Source organism: Hyperoodon ampullatus (assembly GCF_949752795.1).
Source record: "Hyperoodon ampullatus genome assembly, chromosome: 7".
Taxonomy (NCBI): Eukaryota; Metazoa; Chordata; class Mammalia; order Artiodactyla; family Ziphiidae; genus Hyperoodon; species Hyperoodon ampullatus.
The window spans coordinates 2,751,717-2,767,731 of NC_136920.1; the positions used below are offsets into that span (position 1 = coordinate 2,751,717).

General features: G+C 48.0%; 1 protein-coding gene across 1 annotated transcript; it reads left to right on the forward strand.

Moving 5' to 3' along the window:
* Positions 1-4,733: 4,733 nt before the first annotated feature.
* Positions 4,734-15,210, forward strand: PSMD13 (proteasome 26S subunit, non-ATPase 13; the record flags this gene model as incomplete). Its single annotated transcript, XM_079708727.1, has 13 exons — positions 4,734-4,828; positions 6,500-6,578; positions 8,443-8,477; positions 8,561-8,616; positions 8,848-8,891; positions 9,077-9,163; positions 10,135-10,306; positions 11,351-11,430; positions 11,511-11,636; positions 13,144-13,206; positions 13,798-13,878; positions 14,069-14,185; positions 14,753-15,210. 13 exons carry the CDS (start codon positions 4,734-4,736, stop codon positions 14,846-14,848), a joined length of 1,131 nt encoding a protein of 376 aa, XP_079564853.1. The 3' UTR covers positions 14,849-15,210.
* Positions 15,211-16,015: the final 805 nt, after the last annotated feature.

The window sequence follows — 16,015 nt, forward strand, 5'->3', positions numbered from 1 at the left end:
GGAAGCAGCCGCAGAGCACAGGGAGATCAGCTCGGTGCTTTGTGACTGCCTGGAGGGGTGGGATAGGGAGGGTGGGAGGGAGACGCAAAAGGGAGGGGATATGGGAACATATGTATATGTATAACTGATTAAATTTGTTATAAAGCAGAAACTAAAAAAAAAATTTAAAAAATAAAAAAATAAATAAAGTGAATACAGACATAAAAACAGGAAACAGAGTATTTCTTTTACTCATTTGTGATACAAGCAAGAAATACGCACCCTAAAAGCACATCTTTAGATACAGGTCAGGACAATCCAGAGCTTATCTTCCAGGAGTGTGACCCTAACTCACTCCCTTGTTTGCTCTGTCTTTGATTTTTCTCTTGTTCCTGCAAAACCTGCACAGACCCACCTGCTTACACACTGCTGGTGAGGTTTTCCTAGACGCCCTCTGCCCCCCAGAGCACCCTAACATCTTAGCACAACACACCCCGACCCACGGACAGCTTCAACCCCGCTACTCCCTCTCAAAGACCCCTCCTTTCCTGGTTCTTGTATACACCCTAAACCCAGCTCCTTTGCCCAAAAAGACCTTTTTCCACCTCAGCATGTCCAAAGTCTCCCAGAGTCAAGGCCACCTCCTTCATGAAGCCACTGCTGAACCCAGTGAGAAGTCACTTCGCCCTCCTCTGAAAGGTGACAGTACTGGCTCCCCCTCCTCCTTTAGGGTGCCTGTCACCCCTTCCCCTCCTGCACTCTCACACTCCACTCTGGGGTAAATGACAGTGCAACTCAGGGGCTTGCTGGCCACTCAGTCCACTTGTGATGCCTCTCCTGACACACAAAGCATCATCTTGGTTTTCCAAAGAACAGACCTCAGAAAGGCGTGTAATGAGAAAGAGCAATGTGGCAAAGGAAGGCAGGGCCGAGGGCACCAAAAGGAGACGCAGAGCCCTAGCTCACTGCCTGTCTCACCAAGTCACTCAAGCACCGTGAGCCTCAGCTGCCAAAGCTAAAAGGGAGCCAGAGACGATTCCTACAGTCTTTTGAAAAAAATCCATAGCTGTAAACCTCCCAGCAGAAAGTGCAGGAAATACATGCAGCAGGGAAAACAATGCTTCCCCACTCCTCCCCAGGCTCTTGCAGAGATGCCCCTAGATTCTGAAGCAAGTTCTGCTGCATCAAAGACTTGAATAAAAGCACCTGTCAAGGCAGCTCTTCTGAGTGCAAGTCAATGAAATCTCCAAAGGGGGTTTTCCAATAAAAACCAGTCAGATGGTTAGGAAGGAAAGAGAAGGTTCTGGTTCCAACTACAGCTATTAAATGCCCCCCTGCACACAGCATCAACAACGTCTATTCACCTAAGGTCCTCACCCAAACATTTACTGAGCTCCTCCTAAATGCAAATTATTATGAGAAATACAAAAGGAATGAGATGGAAGTTGTGATACTGTGATTTATAATAAATATATATTTTGGTCTCTCTCCCAGAACCCTCTGAATTTCCTAAGAGCAACGGGCGCATCTTTCATTACAATATTCGGTCTTTTGGCCTCAGTTCCTAAAATCACTTCAGAGCCGTGAAGGTGAAATGGGTGTCTTGTTATTCATAACAAGCCTCTTACAACTACACTGAGTTTATGTTAATGAGGTGACTATTGGAAATCCCCTAAGGATGAGGATATTGTTGCCAGGGGAACCGACCACAATTAGAGGGTTGGAGCCTCCATGAAAACCCAAAAGGAGGGGGTTCAGAGAGCTGCCAGGTTGGTGAACCAGAAAACTTCCACGTGCCAGGCCCTAAACTCCACAGGGGGGCTTCCCTGGTGGCACAGTGGTTGAGAGTCCGCCTGCCGATGCAGGGGACACGGGTTCGTGCCCCGGTCCGGGAAGATCCCACGTGCCGCGGAGCGGCTGGGCCCGTGAGCCATGGCCGCTGAGCCTGCGCGTCCGGAGCCTGTGCTCCTTAACGGGAGAGGCCAAAACAGTGAGAGGCCCGCGTACCGCAAAAAAAAAAACAAAAAAAAACAAAACTCCACAGGGACAGAAGCTCCTGTATTGAAATCCCTTCCAAACCTCGCCCTATATACATATCTCCTCATCTGGCTGTTCATTCATATCCTTTAATATCCCTTATAATAAACCCGCGATCTAGTAAGTAAACTGGTTTCCTGAATTCTGTGAGCCGCTCTAGCAAGTGAATCCAACCAGAGGAGGGGGTCTTGGGAACCTCCGATTTGCAGTCAGTTCGTCAGAAGCACAGGTGAACCTGGATTGGCAGCTGAAGTGGTGTCAGTCTTGTGGGACTGAGCCCTTAACCTGTGGAAGCTGGTGCTATCTCCAGGCTGACAGAGTCAGAATTCACTTAAATTTGACACCCGGTCGGTGTCTGTGGAAAAGTTGCTTGCTGGTGTTGAAAAAATACCCATGTTGTAGAAGTCATTACCATTGTTGAGTGCCTACTTGCGTGCAAGGTATTACTCAGGGTACTTGATGTGTATTTCTCACCTACATAAGTAAAACGTCTGTCGCTGAAAAACACCTGGCAGAATTTTACCGAATGTCTAGAATATACTGAATGACTTAAAGTATATGCTACATGGAATGAGAGTTACTGGGAGTAGGGGTGCTCTGAGGGGCAAGCATGGGTGGTGCCTGGGAAAGGGCAACAAAGGGCGATTTCTTATACGAGCCCTAAAACACAAACTCGAAAGGCACAAATTCCAACTTGCAGACAGCCTGTGCAAACGGACTGCTCCTCGCGGGCACCCTCCAGACTTCTGCTTGATGGCGGGGGCAGCGGGGTGGGGGGAGTGGGAGCAGGGTTTACTGAATGATGGCGGTCTCCTGATCAGCACCTGGTAGCCCAGGTCACTATTTAGCCATGCCCCACCCACACAACTGCCTGCAGATTCTGAAACTGGAATAAGCTCCACGGAGGCAACAGTTTGTCTGACCCCTGCTCCATCCTCGCATCTAGAACAGTCTGGTAGATAATGAGTCCAATTAAAAGTTTCTTGGATGAAAGAAAGACTCCTCCTTGGTATTTCTTTATGAAACTCTTCGATATTTTTGGTAGTTGTGTAAGAAGGCATTAAATGAACGTACTATTATTTACGTAAACACTTGACCATTAGTGGGCATTTAAGTTAGTTTCCTAACTACCCTGATTAGCAACTATGGGCCTTAAGATTTTTCCACTTGTAGGTTCAGTTCCTAGACAAGGACTCAAAATGTGCAATTATTGTGTATGAACCTGTGTAGGGGTATGAACATACGCTGGTGGGAGTATTAACTGCACGACCTTTATGTGGGGCAGTAAAATGTAGACGCAGGAGTTCCACTACTAGAAACTTATCCAAAAAATGAGGTACAAACAAGGTTATTCAACACAGCATTATCTGTAATAACTAAAGATTAGAACCCACTTCAACAAGAGACTCGTTAAAGTATGAAACATCCATATAATGGAATTCTACAGATTAATATAAAAGGCTCAGAAAACATTTGTTTAGAATGGAAGTAACTCCAAGACATGTTAAGTAAAAAAGGACAGGTACAGAAAAGAATCTAACTAAAAAGGGGGCGGGATGTCAAGAATGAACAAGTAATGTTGCTTATACACGCCCAAAATACCCCGGGAAGAAACGAGAAACCAATGCCATGGGTGTCTCCGGAACACCCTTCAGGGCCGCGTGAGCAGGGACTTGCCATTTTCGGGTCCTCCAATCGTCCCGCCGACCACGCAGGGGGAAGCCTGACTCCCCCGCTCGCTTGAGGGGATCAGTCTCCGCCCTGGGTCCCGCCCGCCACCCCCGCCGCCGCCGTCACCCGGAACAAACCGAGGCCGGCGGGTCCAGGGCCGCGCACCTTCCAGGCCCCAAAGCCTGAGGGCTGGAACAACTGAACAAGCCCACAGCGCCATGTTCCTCCGCAGCCCGCAGCGTCAGGTGTCCAGGGGTCACGTGCGCGCCCCGCCCCCGAGCGCGCCCCACCCCCGAAAGTCCCTCCCCTGCAAGCCCTTATCACACCCTCGCGCTCTCTTTCCCCACCTCCAGCGTGCCCCGCCCCAGCGCGTCCTTACCACACCCTCGCGCTCTCTTTCCCCGCCCCCCAGCGCGCCCCGCCCCTCTCGGTGCACCCTCGCCCCGCCCCCGCAAGCCCTTACCACAGCCTCGCGCTCTTTCCCGGCCCCGGCAGCCCAGGTGGAGGTGGACGCAAGGTGGGGCCGTTTCCTGGTCTGATGATCTCCCTCCTCTGGTGCCCGAGACCAAACCAGGAACCTGCATTTCTCTACCCTCGCTCCCACCTTTTTTCAATTGAGATGGCGATGATAACTAACACTTTGGGAGTGCTTTCTATGGACAGGCATCATATTTATACTTAGTCCTCGCAAGCCACTACTAGGAAGGTAGTATTGTTATCATCCCACTTGAATCGGGAACATTGGGTCACAAAGGCCGAGGCCACACAGCCAGTCGATGGCTGGTTCGACCCAGGCGCCCGTACTCTTCAACGCCAGAGTAGAACGGCGAACTGCCAGGGGATTGCGGTACAAACCCTGAGGAGAACTCTGCCCGAAGGAAATAGGCACGGTTACCATGACAACCAGCGGGCGCCTCACGTCGCGTATGGCGTTCCCGGCCTGCCCCGCGCGACGCGGCGCCGGAAGTGAGTGAGCACTTCTGGCAGCCCTAGCCCGCGGCCTGGTCATCCCCGCAGTACCGCTGTCCCGGCGTCTTCCTCCCGTCATGAAGGACGTACCCGGCTTCTTACAGCAGAGCCAGAGCTCCGGGCCCGGCCAGGCCGCCGTGTGGCACCGTCTGGAGGAGCTCTACACTAAGAAGTGAGCGCCGAGCCAAGGGGACCCGGGCGTCCTGGGATAGGAGAGCGACACGGAGTGGGGACGGGGGAGGCCCGGGACCTTGATGGACTGAGGGCGCTCAGACCCGTGTGGAGAGAGTGGGGACAGGCTAGACCGAGGAGGTGCGCTGAGGAACCCGGAAGGCAGGGCCGACGAGGGAGAGGGGTGACATCCCACAAGGACTGAGGAGGAGAGCCATAGGCTGGGTTTGGGGATCTAGGGTTCACTGCTTTCCGGACCGAGGGGCTGTGACTGAGGCTTCGAAACTCCCCTTCCTTCTGGTCTTACGAAAACGGTTCAGGGCTGTGATTTTACCTCTTGATTCCAGTCAAACAAGCAAAACACCCTTTCGGGGTTAGGCTGCCATACATTTTGTATAACAGGTAGCAGTGTCTTGTACTTGGCTTTGTCATAGTGGCACTGTAGCTACAGTTATCTTTCTCGGCAGTCTGGAACAGATAAACCAGAGGCCAGTGCAGTTTGGGGTTTTCTTCCCCTGTTAATTCTGCCTCAGGTTACACGGTGGGGTGCAACCACTTCTGCTCTCTCCCATGGCCCATACTTTTTATAGCATTTCATGTTGGGATTTGTGCCCCTAGAGAGGTCTCAGAGTTTGGTTTTGCTTAGAAACAGGGTGAATTTCAGAACAATTAAATTATCAGTTGCTAAGCAGTAACCTCTTTTTAAATGAATAGAATGAGTTGCTGGCGTTGGTTTAGTGATGTTCCATAGAAAAATACACTTCTTGTAATACCTCCCTGTTACCAACCCTAGCCTTTAGCATAGTGCCTTTCACATGGATATGCAATATGTGGGGTTTTGGGGTTTTGTTTTTTGTTTTTGTTTTTGTTTTTTCGGTACGCGGGCCTCTCACTGTTGTGGCCTCTCCCGTTGCGGAGCACAGGCTCCGGACGCGCAGGCTCAGCGGCCATGGCTCACGGGCCCAGCCGCTCCGCGGCACGTGGGATCTTCCCGGACCGGGGCACGAACCCGCGTCCCCTGCATCGGCAGGCGGACTCTCAACCACTGCGCCACCAGGGAAGCCCTCAGTATGTGTTTTGATGATGTTCATTAGCCTTCTGCTATTAGCAATTTTTGAGAGAAAATTCTTAGTTTTTGGCAAATAATTACTTGTATAGCACTTTGTATTTTTCAGAGCATTTTATTTGCACTCTTAGAAATTAGCCTTTGGTTTCAAATGTGCTATGTCATTGTTCTAGTGGCTTTCTGTATTAGCTCATTCAGTCCTTCATCCTGTTTAAAGATGAGGAAGCTGAAGCTCAGTTTAAGCTCCTTCCCTGAGATACTCAGCTAATTGGTAGAAGAGCCAGGATTTCAAATTAGGTATGTATGATTGCAGAGTTCTTGCTTCCAGTCAAGCCTCTCAATAACCCTTTGAGGTAGGCTGGAAAGGTGTTCTCCATTTATAGCTGAGGAAACTGAGTCTTAGAGAGGTTAAGTCATCTCAAGGTGACATAACCATTGAGTAGCAGAGCCAGGGAAAGAACTCAGCTTTTAAAAAGCATCTGCTTTAGCATTCTTGTATTACACAGTAGAGACTGGTTAGTATTTGTTATTTGATAGGACCATCAAGGGTGAAGATGTCTGTGACTGATGCTAGATTATAGGTCTTAAGAGCCTTGTGTTTTTCAGGTTGTGGCATCAGCTGACGCTTCAGGTGCTTGATTTTGTGCAGGACCCATGCTTTGCCCAAGGAGATGGTCTCATTAAGGTAAATGATTTGCCATGCTAGGTCAGAGTATATAAATGTGTTCAAGTATTTTTTAAAATAATAGGTGGGCTTTACAATAATAATATATATAACAGTAAGCCTGTTCAGCCACCACTTTTTGTCAGGTGCCATTTGTTCTGAGTGCTTTACACATTTACTCATTCACTCGTAACAGCGTTGGGAGATAAGTACTACTGCTGTCCTATTTCTGTCCTGTTTTTTTTTTTTTTTTTTTTGATGTAAAGGCAGACACCAAGAGATTAAGCGACTTGCCATAGATCACAGCTAATAAGTGACAGAAGAGGATTCAAACACAGACATTCTGGCTTCTTCTAAAATCCCAACCTAAAATGCTCTTTCTTAGCATGCCCCTGTATCTTATTGTTTATAGATTTTTTTTTAAATTTATTTGGCTGCGCTGGGTTTTAATTGGGGCACGAGGGATCTTCGTTGCCACGCGCGAGATCTAGTTGCAGCATGCGGGCTCTTAGTTGCGGCATTCGGGATCTAGTTCCCTGACCAGGGTTCAAACTCTGCATTGGGAACATGGAGTCTCAACCCCTGGACCACCAGGGAAGGTGGACAACTGTTACAACTGCCGTCCCTCCTCTTCCCTCTCCCCCACTGACTCTGCTTGTTTGCCTGAACACTTTGTCCTGGGCAGCGTGGAAGATGTGCTTCACTGAGGGACACGAGGCTTGGAGGGGGAATGCTGCTTAGTATCATGCTGCCTCTGTAATAGAGCACTTCTAGAATTTTGTTAACAGAAAAATACACTCTCTGCCCCAGCCTTTCCCAGATCCCCTGACAAACCCACCCCCGCCCCAGATTTGTTCACTGGTAGCCTACTCTTTGAAGTCTTTCCTGACATCTCTCCTTGTTGTCTTTCTCTTGGATTCTGGATGAATCAGAGGAACTGATTCAAGCATTGGAACTGCAAGCTAGTTCATAATGATAGTTTGGATTATTTGCCCTGAATACATTACTTTATATGTGCGCACAGTGAAGCTTACCACTTTGTTATTCCACCATCTGGGCTTCTAAGATTTTCTTGTGGTTTATATCTACCAGTTTGACATTTTACTACTCAAAGGAACTTGTAATCATCTGTAAGCCTGGAGATTTTGCTAGGCATGCTGTCTTCTGGAATATGTGGGAAAATGATAAATTAGAGCTGTCTTAATATTTGCTCCCTAAGGCTCTGTATCATAGTTATGGATAATTCATAATTGTTCGTCTCTCTTCGTTGGCTTCTTGTCTTTAAATCACTTTCTACTCATAGCAGAATATTTGCAACCTCTCTCATTGGCTAATCCAGCTATGTGCTTTTTAACTCACAGTGTTTTCACTTATTTGTTTGCAAGTCTCTCTTCTCTACTAGGCCAGAAGCTCCTTAAAGGCTCAGTTTTTGTCTTATACATTCTATGCCTGTAGTGCCTAGCAAAGGGTCTGAGCAAGTGCTCAAATGTTTGCTGAATGGCTAAGATATTTGATAATGGGACATAATTAGCCTGCAACCTTCTAACCTCTGTCAGGTTAGTGAACCTTTCAAGCTGATAGTCTGTTTTACTCAGCATACTTTGGAGGACGAATAGGGAAGTTGGTCTTCGGGAGATTCTCACAGGGCAGGGTTCTAATTCCCAAAGCCAGCAAAAAAAAAAAAAAAAAAAAAAAAGTAGCTTTCTTCAGTAATTTATTGGTGATCATTTATGTGAACTTAATAAGCCCCAATATGGGTCTTCTGTCATTCAGCAAACATTTATGCAATGCCTACTGCGTGATGGGCATCATGGTAGTGTCTGAAGTTTTGCTTTTGCCAAGGGAAAGACATCCTGTAATTACTCTCCATGTTTTGGTTCTACAGCTTTATGAAAACTTCATCAGTGAATTTGAACACAGGTAAAACTCTTTTGTCAGTTTTTGTTTTTGAAAATGGATACATTGATATTTGTTGACACTCAAAGATGTGGTTTTTATTTCAGGGTGAATCCTTTGTCCCTGGTAGAAATCATTCTACATGTAGTTAGACAGATGACTGGTGAGTCTCACTTTGTCTCATAAAGGAATAGATCCTAGTGGTAATTTAAATGATCTTGAAGTATAAGTTATTTGAACTTCTGCATTTCGGTAGAAAATGTAAAATTCTAAGTGTTGTATTTTATGGTCTAAACCTGAAGACCATCCCACCTGAAAATGTCCTGGGTGGTCGAAACCAATCTGTAAAGATGCTCTGTTGGTGGTTCTTCTGACTTTGTCCTCTCTTTTCTAGATCCTAATGTGGCTCTTACTTTTCTGGAAAAGACTCGTGAGAAGGTAAATGTGAAGTTTGAGTCAGATCTTTTAAAATATATTTGACTTATAGTTTGTGTCTGTGCTCACTGTTCACAACTCTAGAGACCAGTGTGTCTCTAGTCCTGCAGGTTAAATCAGTGTACAGATACCTTCCTTGTTAGTCTGCTGCCCACAGTTCTGAGGCTCCCTTGTTTCTGATTCTTTAGGTGAAAAGTAGCGATGAGGCAGTGATCCTGTGTAAAACCGCAATTGGAGCTCTAAAATTAAATATCGGGGACCTACAAGTTACAAAGGTGAGATTGCCGCAGTACAGATTTATCGTTGTTTAAAGTTGTAGGGGGCAAAAATCCTATTTTTCTTCTTTATTTATTTTTAAATAATTTTAAATTACAAGAAAGTTGCAAAAATAGCAAAAGAACTCTCCTCTACCCTTACCTCGGACTCCCATTGTTGACATTTCACCACTTTGCCTTGTTGTTCTGTGTGTGTGTGTGTGTGTGGTTTTTTTTCTTTTCAAAACCACTTAAGAATAAGTTGTTGATACGATGCCTGTTGCCCTTAAACAGAGTTCTCCCCTGTGTGATCACAGCACGCCCATCCAGCAGGAGCCCACACAGCCTCCAGTGGTCCACAGCACATGGGTTCTCGCCATTCACCATTGACCCAGCCCTCCCTGCTTCCTAATTATCATTGTTGAAGATTCCTGTCTGTGTTTATGCCTTTCTTACTTTCATTTTAGTGTAATTTTGGGGATAGGTGTGAACACGGATAGCAGACCGACTTCTGTGGTCAGTGCATCATACAGGCTCTCCCGAAGCTCCATACTTTCACACTTGGTATATTCAGGCTGCTCAGTTCTTACTGATCTGTTGAGATGAGATGGTATCTCACTGAAAGTTTACTTTAGATTTCTTGATTACTGGTGGTTTACTGACCACTCTGCTCATGTCTCCACTTCTATAAATTGCCCGTTTTATCTTTTCTTTTACCCATTTTTCTGTGTTGCTTATCTTCTCTTGATTTTTAAGAGTTTTTTACTTAGCCTTGGTCATATTCCCCTATGGGTTGCATGTGCTTTAAATATCTTTTCATAGTCTATAGCTTGTCTTTGTTCTTTTTTCTGTGTTTTGGATGAACTGAAGTTTTCCGTTTTAACGTAGTCAAATTTATCAGTCATTTGTGGCTTTTGCTTTTCATCTTGTTATATGTTACTTGAAAAATGTTTCAAGTTACAAAAAAAGGCAATCTCACTTCCTGTGTGTAGGAAACAATTGAAGATGTTGAAGAAATGCTCAATAACCTCCCTGGGGTGACATCCGTTCACAGTCGTTTCTACGACCTCTCCAGTAAATACTATCAAACAATCGGAAACCACGCATCCTACTACAAAGATGCGCTGCGGTTTCTGGGCTGTGTTGACATCAAGGATCTGCCAGGTAACGTGGCCAGCAAGTCCATGTCACACGAGGAGCTCACTCACACGACATAGCAGCTGTGACATGCCTGAGGCAGCCGATCTCAGGAATTATTCAGATGTGTTCATTCCTTTTAGAAGAAAGTCCGTGTGGTGGGAAGAGTTGTTTAAGCTTCGTTTCTGCATTGTATTTGTCTTCAGCGTTTAATTCAGGTGAAAATGAGGCTCGCGCCCTCGTAGCCCCATTCCTGCCCCTTCTCCAGGTCTCTCTGTTCTCTGAGTCAGAGGCCTCTGTGAGAAGGACAGTGATGCGGGTGCCTTGACCCCTCGCAGGAGGGAGGGCACGGTGAGATCCCTGAACCTGGGACTCTTGTCGTAAAAACTGAAATGCTGGACCCAGGGGAATAAACCATGGAATTTTCAAGGGTTTGAGGGTGGAAAGAAAAGTGACCAGTGAATTTTGGGAAAAGTGCAAGGAATATGTTTTTAGAAAAGAAATTTAGCCTATTTCAGCATATTTTAGATGTCTTTCACAGTATACTGTTGAAGCTAAGGGGACCAGCAACTCCTAAAATTGTTAGTACAGTTTTAATTGCTGCATCTCAAGAAAAATATATTGGAAAAAGCAACAAATGTGGTCAAGAGAATAAGGGAACAAAATACATTGGAAAAAACAACTAATGGGTCAAGAGAATAAGGGAACAGAGTTCTAGTCAAAAGAAGCTAAATGTGGTGGCTCGAAGATAAGCAAGAAGTGGTGCTGCTTCCCACGCAGGCGAGGGGACGAGGGGCTCACCTGCCGGCAGCAGACAGGCCGAAAATGGAAGGAGATTCATATATAGTTCGGTGAGGATAAGCAATGAGTGCCTTTCCCACAAAAGCCATTTATATGGTTCCAGGTATAACCTAAGTCAATCCAATACTTTAAAAGAGATGACTAATCGTAGGGCTTTGTAGTGTAACCATTACACAGAACAGTTTCTTTACATTTTACGTGAGACTTCTAAAGGCAAACGGGACTGATTCTCGTGCCTGGCGTGTAACTGGGGCTGTGTTGTTGCCGTAGTGTCCGAGCAGCAAGAGAGAGCTTTCACGCTGGGACTAGCAGGACTTCTTGGCGAGGGAGTTTTCAACTTTGGGGAGCTGGTAAGTGGGCCTGGGGTGCAGATTCCTTAACACAGGGGACACTGTGACTTTTTGTCAGCTGACCGTGTCCGTCCTCACAGCTCATGCACCCCGTGCTGGAGTCACTGAGGAACACTGACCGGCAGTGGCTGATTGACACCCTCTATGCCTTTAACAGCGGCAACGTAGAGCGATTCCAGACTCTGAAAACCGCCTGGGGCCAGCAGGTCAGTCACAGGCGGGGCTGGCGGAGCACCCGTGGAGCTCGTTCATCCGTGTGTCTGCTGTCTGCTGAGCGCCTTCCCTCTACACGCCACTTTGCTCTCATTGAGCAGGTGGTTCGGTCGCTGATTAGTTGCTGTGGTAGCTCGGTTACTGTGGCAGTGCTCAGGGCCACAAGCAGAGAGAGCTTCCCCTGTGTGGGGTGGAGGGGGTGTCACCGGAAGCTTCCCCAAAGAAGGACTGCTCTGTGCGTGACCTTAGGAATGAGTAGGAATTAGCTAGTGACGAGTATGGAAGAGCGTGCTCAGCAGAGGGGGAGGAAGCTTTCAGCATGTTGGCAAAGTGAAATAGGGCGCGTGGGGCTAGAGTGAGCGAGTGACGAGAATGGGGAGATCACGGGGTGGGGAGTGGGGGAGGGGTCCGCATGGGGGAGAGGGAAGGAGCCTGTGTTGAGTGGGAGTCAGTGAGGAGAGCACTTAACAAGGATTTGAAGTTTAAGGTTATTCTCTTTAAATGAAATTATTAGAAGCAAATAATTACTAAAATGTTAGCGGTGATAGGAATTATGGTTGTGTTATAGTCTTTGTACTTTTCTGGAAATTTCCATCTTCTCAAAGTTCAAGGTGAACTTGTAGGACTCACACATAAGGGCACAGAGTAGACGACAATGGGCTGTGAAGAAAGCAGATGCAGCCAGCCTAACGAGGCCTGTGTGTTGGCGTCTCAGGAAGGTGTGCCACTCAAAAAGAAAGACGGCTGGCACGGAGATGTCAGGAAGAGTCGGAACTTGAGAGGTGCTTGCCGGCAGTATCTGTCCAGGCAGCAAGAGCTCGTTCAGGGGGAGGGGCCCTTTCTGAAGAGCTTGACTTGTTCCCGGCTGTAGCAGAAGTGTCGCTGTCACGGCTGCCCATGTCGGGGTCTGAGCTACTAAACGTCTGAATCAAGGAAGCCGCTCTCCACGGTTTGGCTCTGTGCTCAGCAAATAACCTTTAGACCCAACTGCAAGGAGATTGTACAGGTTGTGCAGAAGGTGCATTCTGGTTCTCATGACAATGCTACTTTTCGTGACAAATTAGTAACTTGCTCTTTCAGTTCAGAACAAGTCTCCGGAACTTCAGCAGTGTGTTCCTCGGAGGCCCCATTGACACCGAGCTGACTGAGCAGGCAGTGCACCCAGACCCGCTCAGGCATCGGCTGTGCCCTCCCTGCCTTTCCTTGCGCAGGAGTCCTCTTGCAACACCTACATACACCATGTGGTCCCGCTCCCTGGTGTTTGTGACAGCAGCACAAGTCTTACCTTGTAAACTCCTTGTCTTGGAAAATCCTTAGGCCTTCAACTAAGCACTCTTCTAATGATTTCCTGAGAAAAGTGAAGTTCAGATCACTTGAAGCGAATAATGAGCCTCAGTGATCTAAAGTGTTTGGACCTGCCCAGTTTCTTTTTGTTCAGTTGACGGCTGTGGAAAGAATTTCAAAGCCAGGTCAGGTAACTGGTACCGTTTCGCTTTGCAGCCTGATTTAGCAGCCAGCGAGGCCCAACTTCTGAGGAAAATCCAGTTGCTGTGTCTCATGGAGGTAAGCGAGGCCCCGCCCACTTCCAGGCCCTCGGGCGCAGCCTGAGCTGGGCTGCTAGCTCTCCTGTCCCGCACCCTCTCCAGCACCTTTCCTCTTCCTCTGCCACCACTTGCCTTTTTAGTTTGTGTTTGGCTCTCAGCTTAGATGACGCCGTCTCAGAGAGGTGTTCCCCGACCACCTGCGCTACGGGAGCTGCCACCTCATTGCCCTTGCCGTTCTTTGTCTGCATGCTCATCCGGTTTCCCACACTAGAATTTAAGCTCCTTGAGAAAAGGAACCTTGTGTTTCTAGTTCCCCACGGAATCCCCAGCTCCAGGTACAGCCCTGGCACATGGCAGCCTCAAGTACTTGTTCAGGAAACGAATAGTGACTCTTGTAGAAAACTACCATAAAGCGTATTTCACCTTCTTATCTAGGAATTGAAAGCTTAGTGAGGTAAGATATATGACTAATATTAAGAAAGTTTTAGTATGTGTGGTACTGATAAGATCTGTATTTTCAGAGCAAGTATTGACAGACATATTCCTTATCAATCAGTTCTCTGACAATCTTTTTTTGGAAAAATAGTTAATAAACGGAAATTTTTTTCAGATGACTTTCACACGACCTGCCAATCATAGACAACTCACTTTTGAAGAAATTGCCAAAAGTGCTAAAATCACCGTGAATGAGGTATAAAGTTCTTAGACTCGGGATGTTGCAGCTGCAGAGCTGCTCTTGGGGGGCAGTCAGCCTGCTGCCCCTAGACTCAGGTCACAGAAAGAAACTGCTCCTTGTTCCCCTTGTGTTTCACAGCTGGCGGGGTCCACAGGTACGTGCGTGTTGACACCAGGGTGTCTTACACGACCCCCTCTTTGCACAGGTGGAGTTGCTGGTGATGAAGGCCCTCTCGGTGGGGCTGGTGAAAGGCAGTATTGACGAGGTGGATAAGCGGGTTCACATGACCTGGGTGCAGCCCCGCGTGTTGGATTTGCAACAGGTGATGTGCTTGAAATACATAGTTCAGCTTTGCGGGTGTTTTGGGTTGTATCTGTGCTGCCTAGTTTCATTTGGATGGAAGCCATTTAGGAAGAAAGCATTATTAGACAAGAGATTTCAGAGAATGAATTACTGCTCTGGGGACTAAGGGCTTTTCAAAGAACCTAATTTAATGCAAGCTTGAGATTTGAACCCTGCATTTAAAGCGTATTGTGACAACAGTGCTGGTTGTGCTGATCATGTCTTTTATCTTTAAATTGGTGCTCCGATCAAATACTTTCCTGGTTCCGTGATTTGAGCTCATATCCATCTTATTTATATTTGCTGGAGATTTAATCCTGTAGATTTCCTCTATTCTTGCCTGTTTTCTTTCAAGCAAGTTTTTCCTCATGCCCTTCTGATAAGAACTGGCTGGGATAATCCCATCTCACACACCCCGCTTTCCCAGCTCTGATGTGTCCTTTTTATTAATGCTGCCCTAAAGGATTAGCTGGAAATTTAGGACTGCCCTGTCAGGTGCTGTGATTCCCAAGGGCCTTAACACACGTGTGTCCTGGTTTGCCCTCAGATCAAGGGGATGAAGGACCGCCTGGAGTTCTGGTGCACCGACGTGAAGAGCATGGAGATGCTGGTGGAGCACCAGGCCCACGACATCCTCACCTAGTCTCCCCTGCCCTGCCCTGTCTGTGGAGAGGTGTTTCACGGCTGGTAAAACTGGCAGCTGAGAAGACCTGCGTTTAATTGGGGGTGGGGGTGGGGTTCAGTTTGGAGTAGGGACTGTCGTTCTTGCTGTGAAGACTGTCACAGAGGACTGTCGTCAATGGGGGTGCCCTGCCACAGGCGGACGCCTCCTTTGTGGTTGTCACCATAGCCTGCGGTGGGGAGGAGCCGCCAGGCTCAGTGATGAGGTAGCAGGAGTGTGGGCCCCCCGCCCCCGGAGTCAGAAGGGGCAGCCTTGGTGTGCAGGGCGCCCACTCCAGGGTTGGCCTCCATTACATCACCTGTGTGAACATGTTTTCCAACGTGGTTTGAGAATGTTTCTATAACTAATGCCTTGCTCTGTCCTTTTCATGGTTCTGTTTCCCTAGGCTTAGCGTCCCGGTCAAGCCTATGCCTAAAGTGATTAAAAAGCAGGAGATGGAACCTAGGGAGGGCTTGGTGGGGATTTGGCCTTGGTTTTCCTCACCCTCTACTCTGAGGAAAGGGCATCGCTGCCCACACAGGGCACAGGGCAGAGCCAGAGCACAGGGCAGTGGGCACGGCGTCCAAGGAAGCGAGTTCTGCCTTTATTGTTGCTCAGAGAGACGCGGTGTCTATTCCTTCTGACAGGTGTCTACCCCATTGCCACCTAGTTGGCAGCGTCTGTGGCCTGAGTGCCCGGGTGCTGACAGGAACCAGCCCTCAGACAGCCGGGTGCTGGGCGTCGGGGCGGGCAGTGCAGGGCGGAGATGCACATACACAAAGAATCACCAAGGAAACGTTAGGGGGAAGGATGACTTTAATCCGATCTTCCAGTCTGTGCCTGGAGCGGTGACTGTGGAGCCTTCATGCTATGGAGCTCTTCTTGTAGCTCTCCAGGTGGTACAGGACCCAGCCTGCAGGAATCAGGAAGCCCAGGAACATCACAGAGAGCCCGATGGCCTGCTCCTGGGTTGAGAAAACGCACATGAGCCCACTAGGCCCAGGCTGACTGCCTCTGAACCTGGGGCCTAGCCAGAGCAGGGTGGAGAGCTAGACAGGCTGCCCTGCCCCCTTGGCACCCGTTGGACCCTCGGCCCAGCCGTGTTCACGCCGTCTGCCCCAGACAGACTTAACCGGGTGTCAGGTGGAG